At 54.4% G+C, this 25,249-nt stretch overlaps 2 protein-coding genes and 1 long non-coding RNA gene across 4 annotated transcripts; 1 reads left to right on the top strand and 2 right to left on the bottom strand.

Moving 5' to 3' along the window:
- Nucleotides 1–1,202: 1,202 nt before the first annotated feature.
- On the bottom strand, nt 1,203–2,297 carry LOC139040329 (uncharacterized). Its single transcript, XR_011494656.1, has 2 exons — nt 2,158–2,297; nt 1,203–1,382 (listed from the first exon to the last, which is right to left on the bottom strand). It is a non-coding gene; the product is annotated as an uncharacterized lncRNA (long non-coding RNA).
- Nucleotides 2,298–3,807: 1,510 nt separating this feature from the next.
- RBPJL (recombination signal binding protein for immunoglobulin kappa J region like) lies at nt 3,808–12,806 on the bottom strand. The gene is made up of 12 exons (XM_070485415.1): nt 12,716–12,806; nt 11,992–12,160; nt 10,605–10,751; nt 9,185–9,255; nt 8,899–9,014; nt 8,458–8,632; nt 6,426–6,563; nt 5,907–6,016; nt 5,475–5,627; nt 4,597–4,752; nt 4,359–4,462; nt 3,808–4,263 (listed from the first exon to the last, which is right to left on the bottom strand). The coding sequence occupies exons 1-12, from the start codon at nt 12,804–12,806 to the stop codon at nt 3,990–3,992; spliced, it is 1,704 nt and encodes a 567-aa protein (XP_070341516.1). The 3' UTR covers nt 3,808–3,989.
- On the top strand, nt 9,129–23,791 carry MATN4 (matrilin 4). Of its 2 annotated transcripts, XM_070485992.1 has the most exons (12): nt 9,129–9,267; nt 10,331–10,434; nt 11,553–12,068; nt 14,281–14,393; nt 15,090–15,659; nt 16,398–16,520; nt 18,484–18,606; nt 18,699–18,821; nt 20,306–20,719; nt 20,820–20,972; nt 23,251–23,358; nt 23,440–23,791. In XM_070485992.1, exons 4-12 carry the CDS (start codon nt 14,315–14,317, stop codon nt 23,496–23,498), a joined length of 1,752 nt encoding a protein of 583 aa, XP_070342093.1. In that variant the 5' UTR covers nt 9,129–9,267; nt 10,331–10,434; nt 11,553–12,068; nt 14,281–14,314; the 3' UTR covers nt 23,499–23,791. The 2 variants fall into 2 exon arrangements, with proteins under 2 accessions (XP_070342093.1, XP_044604090.1); XM_044748155.2 differs by lacking the exons at nt 9,129–9,267; nt 10,331–10,434 and having other exon boundaries at nt 11,935–12,068; nt 14,310–14,393.
- Nucleotides 23,792–25,249: the final 1,458 nt, after the last annotated feature.

Genomic DNA, 25,249 nt, shown 5'->3' with positions numbered 1-25,249 from the left:
GCTAGTACATACGGTTTTGATTACAACATGGCTGAAAAGCCGCCATTAGATGTGCATTCTTTCATTTCAAGGTGACCCCTCTGAAAATACATATGAGTAATTAGCGTGAGGAGAAGGGAATATGTATATATACATAGTAGTGTATGTATATACATGTACATACGAGGACAAAAACAGCCAAGCCCAGGATCACCTACCCACCCAGGGTGAGGTGCACTTTCAGATGCCAGCCAGGGAGAAGGGTGTTTTGAACCAAATGGGGGCTTGGGGATGAACGTGGCAGAGTGGCGCCCACTTCGACACTCTCATCACCCGAGTGAGTCCATAAGGAACTTGGTCACAAGGCTCTGACTTCCCCCAGAACTTTGCCTGCCCCTCTGGTGGCAAGCAGCCAGCAGTAGCAGGTGTTTACCACTTCACCACTGAAAGCATTACTGTGCCACTGCTGCCCCGCCTGCCTTTGTCCCTTGGGGTCTGGAACAAAGCCAAGACTGAGGAGCTTTTTTTGGGTGAGTATGGTCAAGGTTGGTTCTTGAAAAACTTAGTAGATATCGTCTTGTTGGTTTCACTCCCTTTAAAGTCACTTCCTTTCTCCCTTGTCATCTTCACGGTCTGTGCCTGCAGCGGTCTACATCCTCCCTAGGGAGGAAGGTGTCTGAGAATTTTCCCCACACTGTGGTTGTAATGGTGTCTCTTTGAGGAAACCCAACTTAAAAGAAACAGAAGAGAGAGGAAGAAATTCAAAAGTCAGCGCTTAAACCGGAAGACCAGCTTGTTCATGGGAGAACCTCAGACTGTCTGAGAGCTGGTAAGCTGGGAGGATTTGGTACAGAGATTTTGACCTTATCCTCACCATGTGAGAACCTCAGAGCCCCAGAATTCATCAGTATAGCATTCAAATCAGGCTCTGCCATCAACCTGCTCTAAGGGCTTCACGAGCCTTCTTTCTCAGAGCCTCAGTTTCCCTGTCTGAAAATGAGGAGGAAACGTGGACTGGAGCAATGGTTCTCAACTCTAGGCGGTGGCAGGGGGGAGGGTGGTGGTTGTTCTGATCCTGAGAGCACAAAAACATTAAGACATTAAGATTATCTTTAAGGACCCTAATGTTTAAAAATAAGTGAGAACTCAATTCTTGAGAGGGGAACAGTGCCACCTTCTGGTTTCACTTTGCACCTGCAATATCCAAACATCCACCAGTGCAATGCAATGAAATTTGGTATTTATTGAGCTCCAACTCAACGTTCAAGGCATTGTAATGTGCCCTCTAGGACACGCAGTGATGAGCCTCTTTCCACAGGACGCTCACAGTCTAGGGGGGACAACTGACATGTACATAAAGTCCTTTGATCCAAGGTGGGCAGTGACATGGTCCCAGTGAGGTTCTGTGGGAACACAAGGTGGAGAGCCTGGGGTCAGGGCTGGCTTCATGGGCGTGTGATCTATGCATTCACACAAGGCCATGTTTAGAAGGGCCTGGCCCTAGGCTAATGCTCTGCTGTCACTGTCTTGAAATCCTTAATAATTTTGAACAAGGGGCTATACATTTTCATTTCATACGGGGTCCCACAAGTAATGTAGTTGGTCCTGCCATGGGGAAACCTTGGAGGAGGTGACATCTGAGCTGGTTTGGAGGACAGGGCAGTAGTGGAGGAGGAGGAAAGGAGGAAGCCTCTTCCAGTGTGGAAGGAGAGGTGGAGTCTAGGCCTTGGTGACAGTGGTGTGGGGGAAGGAGAGAGAAGATCAGGTGCTGTGATGGGGGTGGAAAGGGAGGGGAGTTTGGTGTTAGATGGATTCAGGCTCGGGGCTAGAAGGGCATCCTTGGACAGTCCAGCAGCTGGAACTCAGAAGACAGGCCAGGGCTAGAGCTTTGAGGTCACAGACTTCCAGGGGGGTGCTTAGTGGGCCCACGGGTCCTAGGGTGCCCTGGGGGAGTGCAGAAGGAGACGGAGCTGCAGGCGGGGCCTGGGCTTTCAGGTCAGCCCAGGTTCTTAGCTTCTGAGACTCCCGCCTTGTGGAGTGGCAGAGGAAGTCCTTGAGGGCCGGGCTGGAAGGGCCCTTGAGCCCTGACTCTGCGTGTGGTGCACTGTGAAACTCCCCTTAGCCTCCTACAAGTGGCTTCCTGCTTCAACGCCCCGTCATGGGGCAGTGAGCTCGAACCTTCCTGAGGCGGGGGCACTCCTGTCGGGAGTCACATTTCCCATGTGACTCTTTGCCTGCATTCCTCGGCCAGGATTCATTCTCGGGGGCCATGAAGGGCTTTGAATGGGCGTCTCCCTCCCCGACATAGTGGGTTTCAGCCTGCTGATGGCAGATGACAGGACTTCATCAAGACTTTGCGATCCTGCCATCTGGGAGTCTAAAGGAGTAAACCCCATTCCCCTCCCTTGGGAGATGTCAGCTTCTTCTTTCTCAAGGGGCTTTCCACGTTCCGGGGGCAGGAGCGGGGGAGTTCCTCAGGAAATGAGCCCTTCCTCAGAGTTCAAGGACTGGGCCCAGGAGGGTGAGAGCCCTGAGCCTACATTTCAGACCGGTTCTCCCCATTCGACACCACGAGGGAGGGATTGGGACGGGCAACTGGCACCCATGATACATCTGTATCCTTGGTTCTAATGGCCTGAGCCGGGACCCTGCCTGGCTTTGCTGCTTCACTGTAGAGCACAGACTTGGAAGAGGGTGGGCAGGCTGCTCAGGAATGGGTTGTGATTTGGTCCCTGGGCCCCACGCAGAGAAGTTCCTCTCTCAGCTGGGTTGTTGCCCAGTCGATCCCAGGAGTTCTGCCCAGAGCTGTCCTGGGAAAGCTCTGTTCTGTATTCTGTTTGCCTCTGGGCCTGGGGTGCATTTTGCTTGAAGTGGGGGGTGGGGGGTAGCTAGTAGGATTACTCATCCTCTGAGCTGACAGGTGTCCCCCAGGGCAGGGAAAGGGGATCAGGATGCTAGCTCCTTCTGAACCCCATTCCTTCTCCAGAAAGGATCAAAAAGCTAGGCTCTCTGTTCCATCGGACTTGTGGTCCCTTCCTGTGTGTGTGTGTGAGGGTGGGGGAAGTACACTGGGCACCTCCCTCCTCAGGGAGGTGGGTCATACAGACCAGATTCTGCCTTGGATAGGGGTTGATGCTAGCACGGCAGAGGAATCCCCGGTCCTCAGAACTGCATCCTACTGGGCCTGCAAGAGCAGTGCCTCGGTGGACGGATAAGACAGGAGACCTGAACGCTGTCCCAGCCACCTGCCCCAGCTGCCAAGAGCAAACTCAGGCAGAGGTACTGTGCCTGGCTCCAGCCATGGGGAGTCCAAGGAAGGGCAGGTTTTGTATTCCAGGCTGGAACCCAGTACTCCAGGGCAGGACTCTCAAGCTCCAGGGGGCATTCAGTGCTCCAAGTGGGATCCAGTGTTCCAGATGGGACCTGGTGCTCCAAGTGGAACCCAGGGCTCCAGGCAGTACCCAGGGCTCCAGGTGGGGCTTGGCACTCCAGGTCAGCTCTAGCGTGGTGGGCAGGACCTGGTGCTCCGTGGCATGCAGGTCATGCCTCACAAGCCATGCTTGGGCGTGTGAAACTATGTGTTTTCTCTTCATGAGGAGACACAGCTGCCTGGAGGGTGAAATGCCCTCGGCTTGGCTCCTCAGAGTGTGTGAAGCTGTGTGTGAGACACGGGAGAGACGGAGAGAGACAAAGATGGAGGGAGAGAGACACACAGATCTACAGTCACTGCGGGAGACAGAGCGACTGAATGCTTGAGCTAGAGTGCAACAGAGACAAAGACAGGGAAAGCCACACTCGTGCCTGGACACAGAGAGCATCACTCAGGTCGTGTCTTCCCAGAAGTAAAAGGACGAGTGACCGGGTTTTTCGCTGGGCCGGGTTTCTCCCGCGAGAGCCTTCTGCTGCTGGGGCTGCCTCCTTCGCTCCCGCAGCAAAGACGCAGCGAGCAGAGCCTAGGACCCAGAAAAATGGCCCGGGGGCGGACCTCAGCCGCAGGGTCCAGGCCGCCCTTAAGTCTGGATGAAGAGGTGGAAGTTGGTGCGCGTGAACTCGTGGTGGATGCTCTCGAGGAGCGCGTCGGCGTCGGCGGCGGGCTCGGGGGCAGCCGGGGGCCCGGGCCGCGCGCTGTATTCGGGGGTGTAGGTGAAGGAGAAGGCGCTGGGGTAGAAGAGGCCGTCGGCGCGCACGAGGCTCACGGGCACCGTGATGGGCGTGCGCAGCCAGCGCCAGTCGCTGCCGAAGGCCGCCACGTCCGGCACCACGCACACCAGGGACCGCGGGCTCCTGGTGGTGGGGCACCGAGGTTAGGACTGCAGTGAGGCTGATGACATGCACCCCCCACTCCGTTCCCCGGGGCCCAAGGGCGGCGCCCCCCATACCTGTACATGGTTTCAGCCTCCACGTTCCCGAACCACACCTTGAGCCCCGCGTGGAAGTTCTCACCGTGGAGCTCCAGCGTGGCCACGTCGCCCCCGCCACTCAGCTGGTAGAAGATGGGACCAGGTGGTGTGGGGGAAGGGCTGGCCAAGAGCCTGCTACCCTCTCTCACCAGCACCCCCCGCCCCCAAGCGCAGTCAGGGTCCACGCCCGCCAGCGCCCCCCAGCGCCCAGATTCACCTCGAGGGTGCTGATGAGGGGCACCGGAGTGACGGGCTCCCGGGTACACGCCAGGCTGGCGCTGAAGGAGAATTCCACCGACTCGGTACCGATGATGGTCCAGCAAGAGCTGTCGTTGAGCAGCGCCCTGTTCGCCTCCTTGGGGCAGGGGGAGGCCTGGGAGGAGACCCGAGGGGATGGGCAGAAGCTTCTGATGATGGCCCCCAGCTTGCGGAGCCACCACAGTGCCCGAGCTTCCGTGTTCCGGGTTCCAGGCTAGGCTCTGCGGTTTACCTGCCCTTTGAGCTTGGACAAGACCCTTAAGTTCTCTCAGGGTTAATAAGTTCGCTGGACTAGCTGATTTCTAAAGGTCTATTATTTTAGGATTCTAGAGTTCTGTTTTTTAACATTGTGCAATTCTGTGCCCTAACATTCTACAGTTTTAAAATTCTTTGGGAGGGAATATTGCTCAATAATGTTATTTCTACATATTATGATTTTATCTCAACATTCTATGATAATATTCTTTGGGGAGTAGTATGGCTTAATAGTAATAATAATTTTCCACATTCTATAATTCTGTTTTAGCATTCTGATTCTAATAGGCTTTGCTCAATAATACTCAATACAATTATTATTTACATTCTACAGTTTCACATTCCAACATTTTATGACTCTAATGTTCTTTGGGAAGGAGTGTTGCTCAATAATACTATTACTATTTTTTTCCTACATTCTCTGACTCTGTCAGGATATGACAGTCGATGATTCTAACATTCTCGGGAAGGCAGTATTGCTCAGTAAGTAGCAGCCAGTATGATGATGATTACCTTGCATTCTATGGGTCTCTGCCTTCTGACTTTCTAGGATGCTTGGTGCTGACATTCTCTGCTTCTCACCTGGAACTGCACCACCTTCTCTGTGGCGAGACATAAGTAGCTGCCACCCCCTCCTGGAGGACCACCCGGAAACTGGAAGGCACACTTGTGCAGTTGGGAGATGGGCTCATCCACGTCAAGGAGTGCACACTGTTTGGCTACTTTGCGGATGATCTATAACAGAATGGTGGTAGGAAGCAGGGCGGCAAGGTGCCTGGGTGCCCTGAGGCTGCCCTCCCAGCCAGCTTTCTGCTACTCTGATAGCCAGGCAGACACTGGCAGATTCCCTCTGCCCAGGCCCTTTACCACCATCTAGCCCTACAAAGCACTGAGTACCTCGATTGAGACCAGTCTTCATGCCTTGGGCCCTCACCCTCCAGCCATGACCATGTGGGTCACAGCTTCTGCATGGATCTGGGGAGATCCCTCCAGGTATACCCTCCCTTTCCATACCATTGGAGGTAGTGTGATGCCTGTGACAGTGCAGACAAGCTGCACCAGGGAGCCATAGCGGACGTAGCCCTCTCGAGGTGGGAAGTCCCCCTGGGAACAGTGTTCATCAGCTGGAGATGAAAGGAAGGAAGGAGGGTTTTAGGGGCCCCATGCTTCTGCCTCAAGCTCTACCCTTCTTGCCTCTGGCTCCCCCTCACATCACACATGGGTCTTGTGGGTAAGGTTGGCATGCAGGGAGGCAGCTAAGGGTGAAGGTTCGCATCCTGGAGGGCTCATCGGTTGCCATCCTCACAAATGTCTGCCCGCTGGCGTGGGGCTTGAGATGATGGGAAAGGGCTGGATATTGGAGTGAGGATAGCTTGGATCAGAGACAGACTCACTGGGACTTTGGCAAGTCTTTTTGTGTTTCTGAGCCTTAGTTCTACTGGGCAAAGTTTGCTTTCCTTGAGGAGTTGCGGTGATGATTAAATAAGCTAATGCGTGTGAAGCGCCCAGCCCAGGGCCTGCGGATGTGTTTACCCAGGTGGAGCGTGAAGGCAGCCCACTGGCGCGCGCTGGCCACGAAGGCCCCGTCCTCCACAGAGAGGTAGCGTGTGGACACCGTCTGGGAGCGCAGGCGGTTGAAGAGGGAGACTTTGGAGCCCGAGGATATGCACACTGTGAGGGGAGGTGGAATCAGCACCCTGGCCCACGCTTGGTCCCTTGGACTTGCCAGACAATTTCCAATTCTCTGTCCCCTGTGCCAGTCTGGTTTATATGCCCACTGGCCTGGATGCACTGGGCATTCCTATCTCACAGCTATTTATCTAGTAACTGCTATAGTCCTGCTTCTATACTTATTTGCCCGTTCCTTTCTGCTGCCTGCGCATCCTTCAATTCAATACACAGAATTTTATCAAGTATTCACTAAGTGCCTACTTTGTGGCAGGCACTGTGCTGGGCACTGGGCTCCAAAGGGTGAAGTAGACCCAGTTTTGCTCTGGGGGAGTTCACGGTCTTGGAGGAGAGACAGGGACATAAATATAAAATTTCGATATGATGAGGTAAGGCCTGGGTTAAGGAGGGCTTGCTGGAGGAGGCTATGCTCTCAGCTGGGGAGCACGAAGCAGGTAGGAGTTGCTCAGGGAGCTGCGTGAGGAGAGGCCATGTGGTGTGAGACGGCAGTACAATTTTTCTAGGGCTTGACATTGATCTCTTGCAGCTTATCACACATACTCATACTCACACTCACACTCAGAGCCACAGTTTTGTTTTCTGATTGAAGTTTGACCAGCTGGGGAGAAAGCACTGGGTCATCTCCCTCTCTCTCCTCACGGTGCCAGCCATACTGTAGGTGCTTAGTTTATACTTAGCTCACATTCTCATCCATTGAATAATGATGACAGGTACTGTTTTAAATGCTTACATGTATTAGCTCATGCACTCCGCTCAGCAACCATCTAAGGTAGATAATACCATCTCTACTTAAGAGAGCAACTTGCTCAAGATCACACAGCTAGCAAGTGGCAGAGCCAGGATTCAAACCCAGGCCGCCTGGCTCTGGAATCTCACTCTTAACCATCACACTATACCTCTTACCCTCCCTGGCCCTTTCCTGATGTGGAGGACCAGCCAGAGCACTGCCTGGATCTGAGACATTCTTCAGGGATCTTAACAGACAGCAAGTAAGTATGGTATAGGGGTAGGAGCTGGACATTGACTCAAGTTCAAATCCTGGCGGGGCCACTTCCTAGCTGGGCAATCTTAGACAAGTCAGCTGGAATGTAACAGGCCCAAATATTCCTTAAATGAATAGATGTGAATGTTCCAGACCTCATTTTCTCATCTACAACATAGGAACGATGACAGTACGTACCTCACAGGGACATGGTGAGCATCAAATATGATGCTGAATGCAAATGCCTGCCAGGAAGGCGCCCCTTCTCCTACTCCCCGTCCACCTCCCAGCAACGGTAGTGGTGGTGATGGTGTTATTGTCATCTAGGCTTTTTTTCTTTTTCCTTCTTTCTCATATTCTCAAAAGCCCTTGCCCCGGGATTTGTCACTTGGCGTCCAGGGCCGTACTTATCTCAAACTGCCCGTTTGATCAGCTATGTGTGTCTCTCTCCCTGCTAGACTGTGCATTCCTCCAGAACAGACACTTGTCCTTATTTTGCGGGGATCCAGCACCTGGCACAGAGCCAGGCACACAGCAGGCACTGAATAAATATTTTTAAGTGAATTTCCTCTGCCCTTTTATTGTCACTTCTAATCTGTCCTTCGTTCAGCACCTACCGGCCGTTTGGGGAGCCCCCAACTCCCCGCCCCGCCCCCCACCCGAGGTCTAGTATCTGTCCCTTTTCCCCTTTGCTCTGGCTTCTCAAACTCCTCTCATTCCCAGACTGAAGCCGCACCCCCTCACCCAGACCCCGCCCCCTCTCGGCTCAGACCCCGCCTCTCCCACTCTGACCCCACCCCTACAACCCAGGCCTCCCCCGCCGCCAAATCCAGCAGCTCCAGGCTTGATGGCCTCTCCCTGCCCGGCCGCGCGGTCAGTCCCCGCCCCGCTCACGGTCGGTGTTTTTCAGCGACTGCTTCTTCTGCGAGGGCTTCGAGATGACCTTGATGAGGCGGCTGTGGAAGGTGCCCAGCTCCCGGCCCCCTCGGAGCACTAGCCGCAGCACCAGCCGGAAGTGCTTCCTCTTGTCTGCGTCCGAGATGAACAGGGTCTTGGCGCAACCGAATTCCTGCGGGGTTCACGCAGATGGGGGACCATCTCATCCCAGTCGTCCGCCACCGGATGAACCCACCTCCCCCAGTTATCTGGCGTCCGCCCCGTCGGACGTGACCTGAAGCAGCACGATCCAAGCTCTGGGGCTCGCCCTCCAGGCAGAACCCAGCTCTCTCAGCCTCCCTACCTATCCCTTGGCTTCTGCAGGGCAGTAAGCGAGTCCTCCTCTCCAAAGAGGGAGGGATGGGAGCAGGAATCGGCCCCCCTCCGATGCGCTCTCACCCTGGAGTCCGCCTGCTCCTCAAAATTCAACTTCTGCGTCTCGGCAGCACTTCCGGACGCGCCGTCCAGTCCCATGTAACCGCACACCGTGGGCCCGGTCTCCCCTGCCTGGTGGGCTGGAGAGGGACGCAAGGGGGCTCTGAAAGGACTCAGGTGCCAGACAAGCCACGTTCTCGCCGCCAGATGGCGCGGCGAGACTGCGCCTGCGAACCGCCCCGCTCCCAGGCTCTACTGCTGTGGTCCTCCTACGTGGGGAGGCCACGGCAGCCCTGGATTCCGCCCTCACCTTGGCCCTGCACTGGCTTCACCCTCCAGCCGGGACCTGCGAGGTAGACACAGGGCGGGGGGCAGAAGAACCTGCGGAGACACGTAAGCGCCGGGCTCATATAGCATCTCCACTTGGCTGTCTTGTAGGCATCTCAAAAGTAGCATAAACCCGACAGAATCCTTGATTCGCCCTCCGCCTTTGCCACCGCCCTCCCCAGGCTGCTCCTTGACTGAATCCCATTAACACTGCAGCCTTCTTTTACACTCCTTTCATTCAACCGGTCAGTAAATCCTGTCGACTCCACCTTCAGAACTTATCCGGAATCCTTTGGCTTCTTACCACTTCCACCTTAGTCCCAACTGCCGTCCCTTTTTGCCTGGACCACTGCATCAGCCTTCAAACCAGTCTACTTCTGCACCTCTTCCCTTCCACCTCTTTTTCACATAGCATGCAGATTGCCTTCTCTTTTCTTTTTTTTTTTTTAATGTACAAGTCAATCATGTTTATTTGACTTCTTTTTCTTTTTTAAGATTTTATTTTTCCTTTTTCTCTCAAAGCCCCATGGTACATAGTTGTGTATTTTTAGTTGTGGGTCCTTGTAGTTGTGGCATGTGGGATGCTGCCTCAGCATGACCTGATGAGGGGTGCCATGTCTGTGCCCAGGATTCTAACTGGTGAAACCCTGGGCCACCGCAGCGGAGCGCCCAAACTTAACCACTCGGCCACGGGCCCGCCCCTGTTTGACTTCTTAAAATCCTCCAATGGCGTAAATTCAAAGGCCTCACATGATCTGGCCCCTGCTTATCTCTCCAACTTTATTTCCTACAACTTCCTCTCTCCTCCTCTAATACCAGCCACTCTGACTTCTTTTGTACCCTGAATCAGGCCAGGCTGGTAGAGCCTCAATCTGTGCATTTTCTTTTCCTTCTAATTGGAACATGCTTCCCCCACATTTTCTCATGTCTGGCTCCATTTTCACATTCAAGTCTCAGTTCAGATGTCACCTGCTTAAAAGGCCTTTCCAGCACCTTGACCTTTCTAGCTAAAGTACCCCGGCTCCAGTTTCTATCACATTACCTGTTTTGTTTCCCTTCTAGCTCTCATCACAATCTGGAAGTGTCTTGTTCACTGATTTGTGGGGACTTTATTGTCTGTCTCTTCCAGGCTAGAGTGAAGATGCCATGACAGCAGGGACTGTATCTATCTTGTTCTGCCGTATGCCCAGTGCCCAGCAGTGCCCAGAGAGCCTGGCCTATTATAAGCACTCAGTAAGTAGATGTTGAATGAAAGGATGAATGAGTGGGTTAATGAGTGAATGAATGGGATTCATCCAGTCATTCACCCATTCACCTGCAGATCCACAGGGAGGTTCTGCTATAGTGAGTCCTCTCCAGGCTCTAAATGACACTAAACAGGGAGGGGCGGCTGGGGCACCTACCGCTTCTCATTTCCATAGGATTTCTGGGCCACTTTGGCGTGCAGGATCCACACGGTTTGCTGGCACTGTTGCTGCAGGCACTGGCGCACGCCTTCCCTCAGGACCGTGGCGTGCTCAGGGGATGACCTGGGAGTGGGGGCAGGCCGGCTGGCCCGCAGCAGGGAGCGTCAAGGAGCGCATGGAGCCCGAGGTGGAATGAAATGAATGGGAGGGAGGGGCTGCTCCATTTCTGCCCCCTGCAGGGCCAGGGAGAGGAAGTGTCAGGCAAGGGAGGGGACTTGCGTGCAAGTCATGGGCTAAATATTTGTGCTTCGAGGTGCTCAATGAGGCTTGCACTGAGCCCACCAGGACCACCCAGGCGCACTCCCAGGGTCTGGCTCCATGCCCATTACAGCCTGGAGCATTGAGGGGAAGCCCCAGCAGCACAAAGGCAGCACTTATGCTGGCCTTGGGATGGAAACAGGGTTGCGAGGGTGCATGGCTTCCGTGAACCCTGATGGGACGCATCCCAGCCAAGTCTTGATGCCGGGGGGGACCCCCAGACTAGGTGCTCTCCTGCCTGCCGGCAGATGCCTGGAAACATGCAAGGGTCCCAAAACCGTGTCCCCAGGATTCTGGGGAAACATTTGAATCCTTCCAGGGGTCAAAGCAACACTCCCTCCCCGTTTCTCCTGGAGAAGGGACCTGTTGCTGTCTCAGCTGTCCCTTCCTTGATCACAGGGCTTCCCTCGGCCCTGTGGAGTGAGCCAGTCACAGCCTAGGGGCCTGGTGGCTTCTCGGCCTGGGAGTTTTGATGGGTGAGGGAGGTGGGTGGGCCCAAGACATAAGCCATTGCAGAGAGCATGTAAGGAGTCCGTGATGGCACAGATTTGAGGGGCTACCAGGTGGGGCCCAGGGAGAACCATGAGCCCTGAGGCTGCCCTTCTGAACCCTTTACCGTCTTCGCAGGACCGGAGTCCGGGGACCTCTCCTCACTCCTGGAGGGGGCAGAGGAGGGCAAGAGCCGGGCCGCGTCCTCGGAAGAAGCGGGGCCAGGCAGTCGGCGGCCCAAGCCAGGCCCCGCTCCGCCCCTTGGGGCTCTCCTCAGGGAAGCGCCTCGGAGCTTCCAACTCATTCCGGCTGCGGAGAGCGGAGCCGCCCAGCCTCCCGCTGGAGCCCCACTCCAGCCCCGCAGCTCGCGTCTGCGGCTCCAAGGGCGCAGGAGCGGGGGGCGCCGCGTTTGCCCCGCCCCAGCGCTCAGAGGACCGGGGACCGCTCCCTGCCGGTGGGAGGGGTCGCAGCCCGCTCCCCTCCCCACCCGCCAGCCCCGGGTTAAATGCGGCCGCCGCCTCTGCTGGCTCCAGCCGCCTGGCAGTCCCCACTTCGGGCACGCAGCCCGCGCCGTTACCTGGTCCAGCTGCCCGGGTGGCTGCGCCCGTCGGCTCCGCTCTGCGGCCGCGCCTCCGAGTTGTCCGGCAGGTTCAGGTGAGTCAAAGGGCCTGGGGGCGCCGAGGGGTCTGCGGGGCAGCAGGCGTCAAGCCAGACCGGGCGGCCGTATCTAACCGCGGCTGCACCGCCTACGGTGCCCCATCTGACCCGCCGTGCCCTGCCTCACCTCTGTGGGGTCCTCCACCAGCAAGGCCGCCCAGATGGGGAGAGGGGACTGTTTCCCTAATCTCCTCCCTCCAGGAGCCCCCAGGAGCGTCCTCAAGGTGTCAGTCTTCAGCCCAGTCTTGAGGAATTATTCAGAGACCTCTCCTCTCTTTCGAGCCCACCTTCTTCTCCACCCTTGGGGCATTTCTGAATCTCTTCTTAACGCAAGGAGTACCCCTCAGAGGAGCTCCGGGTTCTAGTGTCAGCCCTGTCACCACGTTGCTGTGTGACTTGGGGGAGACATTGCCCTCTCTGGACCTAGTTCTTTCCTCTGTAGAATGAGAGGCTGGAAAGGCGATGAATTTTGAGGCAGTCGCTATTTTGACTTTCTAGGATTACTGGGGTGGAGGCAGGTTGCCAGGCAAGATGTTGGCTCAGGCCAAGAGTAGGATAAGGGGGACCTAAATCAAAATTTGGGATCCAGAGGCTTCTGCAGGTAGGAAAGGATAGGAGGTGGCAAAGGTCCCTTGTGCCTTTACCCGCACGCTGCCCAGGGGTGCTCGCCGCCGCTATGGCCCAAGCTAGAGAAGGCATTCCACGCCTTCCCACCTCCAGCTGCGGCTGACACATCTGGCGAAGTCACCCTCCCACGACGGGCCTGCCAGAGGGATTTTTGTTACTCTACCAGGCGTGAAAGGCGAAGGCAGAGAGGATCCAGGACGGGAAGGCCGCCTGGAGTGAGCGGCAGGCACCCGATCTTGCTCAGAATGGGCCCATTCACGGAATTGGGGGAGGGGGCGGGGCTGCGGTTGGGTCAGGGGCGGCCGGCCCCCTCTGCCAAGAAACAGCATCAGAGAAATGGCTACCGCAGCTTCAGCACGGGGGCGGGGGGTGGGGTAGGGAGCAAAGAGCGCGAATGGAAGGAAAAGAGGTGACGCCTAGGCGCCAGGTTTCCAGGCAGCTCCGAAGGGAGAAGGGGGCCAGGAGTCCCAGGTTCCTTTGCAGCTCGGTGGGGCGCCTTCTTGAGTCTCGCTTTCCCCATCTGTACAATGGGAGTCCTTCATGATTCTCAAGGGGCGTCGCCAAGGGCCGCGGGAGGGTGAGCGCTCACCTGCTGCCCCCACAGGGTCCATGGCCTCGCTCCCAGGCCCCGGCCGCTCACTCACCGCCTCCGGGCGCGTCCACTGCCGCTGTCCCCGGAACCCTGCGCACTCGGGCTCCTCGGCCCTCGCGCCGAATATAGCCTGGCCAGGTCTTATCTCCAAGGCCCCGGGGCTGCCGGCCCCCTGTTTGCTCTGGACAGGGGCACCTGCCGGGCAGATGTGGGCTTCCCACGGCCACCTAGCCACGGCGGCCAGACCGGGGAAGGCGCCCCCTGGCGGCCTCTCCTGAGAGCAGGCGGGAAGCGGAGGTGCCAAGCCGCGAGCTCATCGGCGGCGTGGTGGGTTTTGGCCAATGCGCTGCCCGCTGCGGTGGGGCGGTGCACGGCTGAGCGTGTGTGTGTTGGCGGGGCGCCGGGGTTGGGAGGACAGCCACACAGAGGCGCCTTGTGTGCGGAGGGGAGGGGGCCGAGGTGGGGAGCAGCTTCTGTTTGCAGAGGTTCTCCTGCCCCGGGCAGAGCGCGGGGAGCACGCCGGGTGCTCCTCGGAACCCCGCAGGCGCTGGATTGTATCCTGGTGCAGCCACTTTCTTGCCGCGCGATTTTGGGTACCAGCGCTTAACTTTTCTGAGCCGGTTTCCTCATCTGTACAATGGGAACAGTAACAGCCTTAGACTCAGAATCGTCAAGAGGATTAAATGCCATAATGCATGAAAAGCGTTTAACACCGTGCCTGGCATTTAGGAAAGGCTCTCTTCTTGGTACATTTTGTCTATTTTTATCCACCTTCTATTTATTTATGATTCTGCAGTTCTACAAAACGGAATTCCTTGTATTTCCCAGCAATCTCACTGTAATGAATTTTTTTAATCATGAAAATTTTCAAACCACAAAGTAGAGAGATTAGTAAGATAAACCCATGACCCTCCTCTCCTTCCAAGTGCCGCACCCTGAATAAGAGCTCTGTAAATACTGTCACTCTGCTCTTTTCCTTCCTCCCTCCAGGCTCTGACACTCCGTTCCCTGTTCCCCAGGCGCCATGACGGGGCTTCTGTGTTCGCCACTGCCCGTGTTGCTGCTCCTTCTCTGGCCGTGGGAAACCCAGCCCCAGTTCGCAGGTGAGCCAGGGCCCAGCCCTCACCAGCGGAGGGAGGAAAGCAAAAGCAGGCTCTCCGTCTGCGGCCAGCTAGGCCTGCTGGGGAGAGAAAAGCAAGGGCTTTGGAACCGTAAGGGGCTGGGTGCGAGTTCACTGCTTCACTTCTCTGGGCCTCAGTTTCCTCATCCGTAGGATGTGGCTCGGAGGTAGCAAAGTGGGGCTCATGCAAAACTGCTCATTCGATATTTAATTTTTAAAGTTCATTGAAAAATCAGGAGATTTCACATAAAAGCCCCTATTTGGGACTTCTCTGGAACGATGCAAGGGTCTGCTAACGTGGGGTCTGCATGGCTGCATGGCAGCAGTTGGCGGGATCTGCCCCCTTTAGGAGGGATACGGGCTCTCTGGGTGTCCGCCGTCCTACCCCAACCAGTTCACCATTAGTGTTGCCTGCCTGGCCCCGTAGGCATTTGCGGTAGCGGCATCCCCTCGCCCCCTCCCTAGTGGATAACACCTCCTCAGAATAGCCTTCAGAGCTATTAGCGCAGGCCCTCAGCAAATGCTGGATGAGCGAATGTATCTAACTTGTATTTGCGAGGCCAATTCTGTGCTGCACGCACTTATGCCGGGAGACCCCCACTCCGCCCTGGGTTTCCTTGGGGGTCTCCCAGAGGTGAGGCTTAGCTGACTAAGAAAGCGCTCCTTGATCTCCTCGCAGGTCCCGGGTGCCGTGCTGGGCCCCTGGATTTGGTGTTCGTGATTGACAGCTCGCGCAGCGTGCGCCCCTTCGAGTTCGAGACGATGCGGCAGTTCCTGGTGGGCCTCCTCCGCAGCCTGGACGTGGGGCCCAACGCCACGCGCGTCGGCGTGATCCAGTACTCGAGTCAAGTGCAGAGCGTCTTCCCGCTCAGCGCCTTCTCGCGCCGCGAGGACATGGAGCGTGCCATCCGCGCTCTGGTGCCGCTGGCGCAGGGCACCATGACCGGGCTGGCAATCCAGTACGCCATGAACGTGGCCTTCAGCGTGGCCGAGGGCGCGCGTCCGCCTGAGGCGCGCGTGCCGCGCGTCGCTGTCATCGTGACCGACGGGCGGCCCCAGGATCGCGTGGCTGAGGTGGCGGCGCAGGCGCGCGCCCGTGGCATCGAGATCTACGCTGTGGGGGTGCAGCGCGCTGACGTGGGCTCCCTGCGCGCCATGGCGTCCCCGCCGCTGGACGAGCACGTCTTCCTCGTTGACTCCTTCGACCTTATCCAGGAGTTTGGCCTGCAGTTCCAGGGCCAGCTGTGTGGTGAATTAGGGGGCGCTGGCGCGAGGCTCGAACTCTCCAACCGCTTAGATTCCTGTTCCCACCTCTGTGAATCCCATCCCATCCCATCCCCTCCCGCGTGGCCCCGCCCACTCCAGCTTTAGCCCCGCCCACTAGGTAGCGTTGAGTTGCTCTCGCCTACCGCAGGATGTCACATTCCAGCTCTGTGGACTTTTGCTTAGGCTTCACCCGCAGGAGCAACTTTTAGCGTGCCCCACCCACCGGGATGAGCCGCTGTGGTTTACCACAGGCTTAACGTCCAACTCCAACACCGCCCCTCAACCCAAGCGGCACCGTCCCTCAAAGCTGAAAGCAATGCCCTCTCAAAGCATCATGCCCGCCCACATGAGCATGGCTCCGCCCACTCTCATTTTGGCTCCTCCCGCAATGTGCAAGGTCTGTTCTAGTCACACCTTGAGTTACTCCGCCCACGTTGATATAGCACCTCTCCACCTCCTCGACTTTACCCCTGTGTGGTCCTGCCCTATCCACCGACACATCTGGCCCCATGTCCTGCTCTTCTGAACCTGTTCACAGGGGCTACTCGGGCCCTGTTCTTACCCTAAACCATGCCAACTGGACTGGCCCCTCTCAAATGAGTCATATCCCATCTAAGGCCGTACTTGAGCATGGTGTCTGCCTCTGCCCTCATCTAGCTCTCTCCTGTTGGAGGGTTCTGTCCATCTGTCCCCTGCTGATTCTAGTCTTGTATATCTTCAGGAAAGGACCTGTGTGCTGAGGGGGAGCACGGCTGCCAGCACCAATGTGTCAGTGCCCGGGGCACATTCCACTGCACCTGCAATCCTGGCTACCAGCTGGCAGCAGATAACAAGAGCTGTTCGGGTGAGAGATGTCTCCTGCAGTCCCACTGCTCCTGAGCCTTCTGTGGTTCTCTATTGTCCCAGCTCCAGACCAATGAGTTTGGAAGGGCCTTTGGTAGTAAGAGTCCAGCTCCTTCCCTTTACATGTCTAAGAAAGGGGAGGTATTGCCTGGGGTCACACAAGGTCTTGGTGGGACCAGGGCTAGACATGTTGAAGCAACAGTTAAGTGTGCTTTCTACGTCTTTCTCTTCCCTCATTCAGGCTTGTCTCCTACCTGGTTCCAATACACCTCCCAAACTTGTTTGTGTCTTTTCACAGGCACATCATTACCGTTTCTGTTACTTAGACACTGTTGGGGTCTTGAGTTAGGGTCTCCATACCCTCCCCCACATATGCTGCTCATTCCTGCTTCTGCTTCTCAGCTCTTTCTGGGCTGCTCACCTGGGCTGTCCTTGCCACTCCTCTCTGCACCTGGAAATCGTTCAAGGCCTGGTTCTTCATGTTTGCCTTCGGAAGAGCTAGGCACACAATGCCTTGCTTATACAATTGGGATTTTCCTTTTCATGTATGTGTGTCCATTCCTGTGATCATAATGGCAGCTACCATTTACTGGTGCCAGGTGAGTATCAGACATGGTGCTAGGAGAGTTACATATATCATCTCTCAACCTCACAACGACCTGGAAAATGAGGTCATGTGATCCCAATAATCCTGATGTCGGCTGGGGTCTTCCTGTTTCCAGAAACTTAGAAGAGGCTGGCTTGAAGCCCCACTGATGACCCGTGAACATTCAGACCACTCCCTAAGATCTCTGGGAAATTCCCAAGTGCTTACATTCTGTGATCACCCCTCGCGCTGAGCTTCTGCTGAATTCAGTTTATGGGTCCTCTCTCGATGTCTCAACCCCACGCATGCTGTTCTTGTTCCACGCGTGTAAATCAGCCTCTTCCTTGGTTTACATATTTGTGCACACAAGGGCATGTGTGTGTATAAATAAGCGTGCATATGTCCATTTTACTAAAGATGAGGGTGAACAGAGGTGTGAATTACATCTAAGTCAAGTCAGACATACACACACAAAAAAGAAACATCCCTTATTTCTAATTGAATAGTAGACACCCCAGCTCCTGAAAGGTCCTTGGTCACCCAACTACAGGGGATTTTTCACTGGCAACCTCAACCCACACAGTTACTCATCTGCACACCATCTCTCTTGTTCTTTTTTTCCTCTTTCCACTCCCATCTCTTTTCTAGGAACGCCCAATTCTCACTTTTTTATGCAGGGTAATTCACCTCTCTCCTGTCCCTATTCCCCAGCTCAGCTCTAGGCCATCTTTGCACATCCAAACCATCCAGATACTCAACAGGGCAATGGTCCACCGTCCTCAGAAGAAAGTTGTAATAGCAGTTGCTTTCTTCCGGTGTTTTCCCATTTGCAAGTGGGGAGATGGAGGCTCCAATAGGTAAAGTGGCAGAGCCTGGTCCTCCCCTGTAAGTCAGTGAGCATCTTGCGGGCGGGGATCTTGTCTTCTACAACTGCAGATTCTTGTTCTTATGCCTGGCTTAGGAATGGGCGTGCTGGGATGCATCTAGGGCTTGAGTTGGGAGGGTCACTTGGCCCATTAGGAAGGAGGCCCATGCTCATAGAAATTACAGATGCCTGGGTACCACCGCAGACTAATTAAGTCAGGATCTTTGGGGTTGGTATTTTTAAAAAGCTCCTCAGGTGGTTGAGCTGTCAGGGCTGAGAAGTGCAGCCCCAGGGCACACTGAACACACTCGTGCACTGAAGGGACTCATGGCTGTGAGCACCACTGCATCAGCTCCCCGGGCTCCTATTTCTGTCACTGCCAAGCTAGCTTTGTACTCCAGCAGGGCCAGAAGAGCTGCAGGAGTGAGCAAGTCCCACCACTAGCACCCTAGACGGAGGCCTCTGATGGCTCCAATCAGAAGTGACATCTTGCTGTCTCTTCCTTCCCACCAGCCATTGACCACTGCGGCTTTGGGAACCACAGCTGCCAGCATGAGTGTGTGAGCACCTTTGGTGGACCACAGTGCCGCTGCAGAGAGGGCCACGTCTTGATGCCCGATGGGAGGAGTTGTCAGGGTGAGAAGGGGTCTCCTGCATTTGTGCAGAGGGGCAAGGATCTTAGCTGGTAGAGTCCACTCTGACTCATCCTCACCTGTCTCTCCTCTAAGCCCGGGACCTTTGCAATGGTGTAGACCATGGATGCGAGTACCAGTGTGTGAGTGAGGGCCTCTCCTACCACTGCCTATGCCCTGAGGGGCGGCAACTCCTGGCAGATGGCAAGAGCTGCAACCGTGAGTGATGGGTGGGAGGGTACTCTGTCTGCCCCTGCCCCACTGCCCTTGCTGTGGCCCAAAGATGTGGTATGAATGTGTGTGTGTTGCTGGTGGTGGGGTTGGAGGGTGTGCCATGCCCTGGCTCCATCTCTTTCCCCTCAATCCTCTACCTTGCTGCCAAGGTTAATTTCAAAAATACATATTTGATCACATTCCTCCCTTGCTCAAAAGCCTCTGTGGCTCACCATTGCCTACAGAATAAAGACCAAATGCCTTACCCTTGAGTTTTTTGAATCGTGGGTGCAACCACATTAGTGGATAATGAAACCAAATTAGTGGGTTACAACCAGCATTAAAGAGAGAGAGAGGGAGGGAGAATAGAGTTTATTGCATGTAGAAAGAGTAAGTATTTTATGAAACACTTTTACGCTGTGTCAGCATACTGAGTGCATCATGATGTATTGTTATTATTTTTACTGTGGGTTGTGGTCCAAATTTTGAAACCATCGCCTTAGCGTTCCACAATCTAGCTTCAGCTAACCCCATCAGTCTGTCTCTTGACACACTTGAACATTTTAGCCATACTGGCCTGCCCGTTCCTGAATGTGTCCAGAGCTCCCAGCTTCCATCCTCCGCACAGGCTGCTCCCACTACCTAGAATCTCCCTTCTGCCTTGAAGAACACCTGCTCATCCTTGAACACCAATTCAAAGGTCACCACCTCCGTGCAGCCTTCCTCAACTACTCCAGGAAGAATGAATTATTCCTACCTTGGGCTCTGGGTGCCCCTCTATTCTAGCACTTTCCTTGACTGTAGTATATGGCATGTCTGACTGCTCTGCCCTATCCTGATTTCCCTATGGATCAGGATTCTGTTTCGTTTATTGTTGAACCTCCTTCAGGGCTGAGCGAAGTCCTGGCTCAGAATAGGGGAGGCAACATGTAGAGTGATTAGCAGCTTGGGTTTTGGGGTCAGATAGACGTCGTTTCAAATCCTGGCTCAGCCACTACTAGCTATGGAATTCAGGACAAAACACATTATCCTTCAGAACCTCAGGCTATAGAAAGTGGAGGTAATACCCAAGGTGATTGGGAGGGTTGAGAAAAAATATATAAAGTGCCTAGACCAGTGCCTGGCACGTGGTAAGCTGTCAAATAATAATGTTTTTGTTTTTGTTTGTTTATTAATACTGGTAAGCTGTTTAGAATTGTCTGATACATAGTAGATAACCAATAAATGGTAGCTATTGTGGTTATTATTATTATTTGTTTAAAAGATGCTTTTAGCAGATTGCCTGGCTTCTGCTAAGCACTCAAATGGCAAAAGGTATAATGATGATGATAATAATATTATTATTTAGTACAATGCCTGGCACAGAAAGGATTTAACAAATGGTATCTGTTATATAATAAATATGTGTGAATGAATGACCAGATGAGTAGATGGCTGCTGCCAGCCAAGGTTCTGGTTCCTTGGTCCAAGCCCTTCTCTTGGCCGTGTAGGGTGCCGGGAAGGCCACGTGGACCTGGTTCTGCTTGTTGATGGCTCCAAGAGCGTGCGCCCGCAGAACTTTGAGCTGGTGAAGCGCTTCGTGAACCAGATCGTGGACTTCCTAGACGTGTCCCCGGAGGGCACACGAGTGGGGCTGGTGCAGTTCTCCAGCCGAGTGCGCACCGAGTTCCCGCTGGGCCGCTACGGCACCGCAGCGGAGGTGAAGCAGGCGGTCCTGGCCGTGGAGTACATGGAGCGCGGTACCATGACCGGGCTGGCGCTGCGCCACATGGTGGAGCATAGCTTCTCCGAGGCGCAGGGCGCACGGCCCCGCACTCTCAATGTGCCTCGCGTAGGCCTGGTCTTCACCGATGGCCGCTCCCAGGATGACATCTCAGTGTGGGCGGCGCGCGCCAAGGAGGAAGGTGAGCTTGGCGCTGGGCGCACTGGTCTGGGGTTGGGTTGGACGTGGGGAGGTGGCTTTCCTGAGATCTAGGGCGCCGCCTGGGTCCCTTCGCCCTGTAGGCATCGTCATGTACGCCGTGGGCGTGGGCAAGGCGGTGGAGGAGGAGCTGCGCAAGATCGCCTCGGAGCCCGCCGAGCTGCACGTGTCCTACTCTCCTGACTTCGGCACCATGACGCACCTGCTGGAGAACCTTAAAGGCAGCATCTGCCCGGGTGAGCACATCTGCGTCGGGACCCCTCCCGTCCTCTCGCTGCTCAACCTCGGATATGTCGCCTTCCTATTCACCCCTCCCCCCCCCCTTCGAAGAGTTACGGCCAAGGGATGGACTCCCTAGACAAGAATCTTGTTCCTCAAAGTGCGGTCCTCGAACCAGCCACAGGGCTGTCACCTGGTAGCTTGTTAGAAAGGCGGTATTTCCAGCCTTCTCCAGACAGAATGAATCAGATTTTACACTTTAACTAGACACTCAGGTGATTCATATGTGTGTTAAAGTTTAAGAAGCCCTAGACTAAGTCCCTGTGCCCCAAAGTAGGGGCTGTTCAGATTACTTTGGGAGGCTTTTTGAAAGGAATGCCAAACTTAGCATTTGTAAGTGTCACATCATTTATTCCTTTTAACTTGTTGGAATTCAACTTTGCATACGTATATGTACATAGTGGCATGTGTATACGCTATGCATACGTGTGTGTGTATGTACATGCATATACCTACAGACACATATATAAATACACCTCTCTCTCCAGGCTAACTGTAATAATTAGCCAGAGGGTTATGCAGGCACTGGATTCACTGCTCTTTCAGGGCCCTTCCTGTCCTGACTCTTACGTCTCCTGCAGTGTGACTTTGGACAAGTCACTGAACCTCTACCCCTCCCTGAGCTTTCCTCTTCCGTAACAGGGGAGATGCTGGCTGCCCAGGGCTGTCTCCAGCTCTAGAAGTCTAAGGGAAATCTGGGTCTGTGCTTGAGGCTCTTCGTCAGTTGGCTATAGGACCTTGGGCAGATCTTTCCCCCTCTCTGGCCCTCGGTTTCCTCATCTGTAATGATTGGAGTCTTTGCGAGACTGTTATCAGTACCGTTGATGACACGACGTCCAGCAGTTTGCTAAGGGCACCTGGGAGACTAACAAACATCTTTTGAATTATAACAGCAGTTCTTTATTGAAGGCCAAGAGCCAGGCATTGTAATACTAATGCTGTAATACTAAAAGTGGCACATTTTAACAGAATTTCAGTAATTCTAATGTACCATACATTGTAAGATTCACCATTATTTTGTATACTGCTAAGTAAAATCAGGTGCCAAATTTAATTGTGTGGCACTTATTTTGTTTTCATACGTGTTAAAATGTATGGGGAGATAGACTTGGATCAGTGGTTCTTTGACCTTATTGGGCGTCAGATGCAACTGGAGTGCTTGTTAAAACAAAAATTGGGGCTGGCCTCATGGCCTAGTGGTTAAGTTTGGGGCACTCTGCTTTGGCAGCCCAGGTTTGGATCCCGGGCGTGAACCTACACCATTCTTCAGCGGCCACGCTGTGGCGGTGACCCACATACAAAAGATAGAGGAACATTGGCACAGATTTTAGCTCAGGGCAAATCTTCCTCAGCAAACAAAAAACAAAAACACAAATTGCTGGGCTCCAATCTAAGAGTTTCTGATTCAGTAGGTCTGGGGTGGAGTGTGATAACTTGTTTTTCTAAAAACTTCTCAGGTGATGCTGATGCTTCTAGTTTAGGGACCACCCTTCGAGAACTACTGGTCTAGTGGAAATACACTATAAAGTGTTTACATGTGCCAGGCAGTGTTCTAGATACACACTCTCCCATAAGACAGCCATTAGCTACATGTGCCCATTTAACTTAAATTTATTAAAACTAAATAAAATAAAAAAATTTAGTTCTTCAGTCACACTAGCCACATTTCAAGTGTTAAATAACCACACATTGCTTGTGACTACTGTAGTGGACAGGGCAGAAACAGAACATTTCCATCACTGCGTCAGGTTTCATCTGGAGAGTGCTGCTGTGAACTCTTGCGGCCCCAAGTGTGGTCCAGAGACCAGCAGCATCAGCAGCACCTGGGGGCTTATTAGAAATGTGGAGCCTCGGCTCCTTCCCCATTCTGAATAAGAATAGATTTTAATAAGCTCTCTTGGTGATTCCAGTGAGCATCAAGGTTTGAGAAGCACTCTCCTAAGATGTGTACACACACACACAGGTCATAAAATCGTCAGCACCACCCAATGAATAGGTTTTTTCATTGTATGCACTTTTACAGATAAAGAAACTAAGGCTTAGAAAGTTTGAATGGGTTTTCCAGTATTTCTCAGTTCCCTAGCTGGAACTCATCCCAGGTCTGTTTGAATCCAAAGCCCATACCCTCAACCAGAGGCCGGGTGGAGGTATATCAGAGGGCCTCGGCCAGGGCCGGCTCGCCCTCCTGCAGCTTCTCATTCCCCTGACTCCCTGTGCCCCTGATTCTGCTGGCAGAGGAGGGCATCAGCGCTGGGACCGAGCTTCGGAGCCCCTGTGAATGCGAAAGCCTCGTGGAGTTCCAGGGCCGCACGCTGGGGGCGCTCGAGAGTCTGACGCAGAAGCATATCCTTTGGGGCTGGGGGCGCGGGCTGGAGGGAAGGTGAGCGGCCCCCCCGAACCCCAGCGACCTCCTTAACCGTTCACTGGTCCAGCTGACGGCGCGCCTGGAGGATCTGGAGAACCAGCTGGCTATCCAGAAGTGAGGGTCGCCGGTGGGCCGGACCCGGGCAGGGGCGCAGCCCCGCGGACAGTGCCCCCTCGTGCGCCGAACGGGCGCCGGGGCGGGGCCGCACCTGGGCCCTCGGGCTTGGGCTGCCGGGAGGAGGCGCTGGCAGGCTCCCAGCGCTGCGCTCGAGCTGGCCTCGCCTGGACCAGAAGCCGGACTGCGGGGAACAGGGGGCGCCGCCTAGGTCCGCACGCCCTCGCCACGTGCTGCGCTCAGTTCTCTGTTGGGTTTCTTTTTCTTAAAAAAAAAATAAAATTGGTTTCCACGGGGTTGGTTTGTGGGTCTTGCTCCGCCGTCGGGGGGAGGGGAGGCCAGACGGAGCGCGCTCCGGCGGCGCCCGGGCGGCGTCTCCTCGGAGAAAGGCGCATTGTGCGGGGGTCGGGCCGGGGGCTGGGGACCCGGCGCTGCTTCCCCCTCCTTGTTTATTCAGCCAAGAACAGATGGCTCCTTATGCAGGCTGCGGGACGGGAGGGGGCTCAGCGGGAACCCTTGGCGTCTGAGCAGATCTGCGCCCCTCCATTCCCCACCTATCTCAGGGTGCCCCCTAACCTGGCTAAAAGACTGCTAGAACTGGGCGAAGGAGTTGGTGAGAAAGCGGGGGGCAGTAATGGAGCCCCTAAACGGATGAGGTGGGGGCGGCTAGGTGAGTTTCGCCTGGATTTTATCTCCCTGCTGCACTTGGTAGGGAGAAGAGGAGATATCAGCCAGGATTTCTGGCCCAGAGCAGGCCTCTGCCTGGCCAGCCTGTGTCCCATCCTCTGCCCCCTCCCAAAACCAAAAACGAAAACAAACCTTCGATCGGTGAAGAGCACAAACCGCACTGTTTCCCAAATGCTTGTAAGAAACCGCCAAGATTGACATGCTCCTAGTCGTGGAGTGATCATGACCACCTAGAGGCAAATTACCCTGGGTTTGTTTCCTTATCTGTAAAAGGGGGATTGAAATGGTTACCCCCAAGGGTGATGATGAGAATGGGGGAAATTGTTCTAAGGCATCTGACGTTGTGCTGTGCCTGGGACATTTTAGGCCCTCAGTTAATGATAGTTATTCATTATTCTTATAATAATAGTTAACATGTTTAGTCTTGGGCATTATTCTAAGTGATTTGAAGGCATTTTCATTTTATCCTCACAATAACCTTGCGAGGTAGAAATTATTGCCTTTATCATCCCCATTTTACACATAAGGAAATTGAGGCGTAGAGAGGTTAAGTTTCCCAGAGTCACATAATTAGTAAGAAGCTGAACCAGGATGTACCAGTTTCCTGTGGCTCCTGTAACAAATTACCACAAATTTAGTGGCTCAAGACAACGCAAATTTATGACCTTATAGTTCTGGAGGTCAGAAGTCTAAAATGGGTTGGCAGGGCTGCATTTCTTCTGGGGGCTTCTGTTTCCTTGCCTTTTCCAGCTTCTGGAGGCTATCTGATTCCTTGGCTCATGGCCCCGCGTTGCCTTGACCTCTGCTTCTGGTGTCTTATCTCTTTCTGTGACTCTGATCCTCCTGTCTCCATTTTATAAGGACCCTAGTGATTATATTGGGCTGACCCAGGTAATCCACAATAATCTTTCCATCTTTTTTTTTTTCCCTGCTTTTTCTCCCCAAATCCCCCCAGTACACAGTTGGATATGTTTTTAGTTGTGGGTCCTTCTAGTTGTGGCATGGGGGACACCGCCTCAACATGGCCTACTGAGCGGCACCATGTCTGCGCCCAGGATCCAAACCAGC

The sequence above is a fragment of the Equus asinus genome, chromosome 15 (assembly GCF_041296235.1).
Source record: "Equus asinus isolate D_3611 breed Donkey chromosome 15, EquAss-T2T_v2, whole genome shotgun sequence".
Taxonomy (NCBI): domain Eukaryota; kingdom Metazoa; phylum Chordata; class Mammalia; order Perissodactyla; family Equidae; genus Equus; species Equus asinus.
Note: the sequence above shows the minus strand (reverse complement) of the source record. Positions and strands in the feature narration are given on the sequence as shown.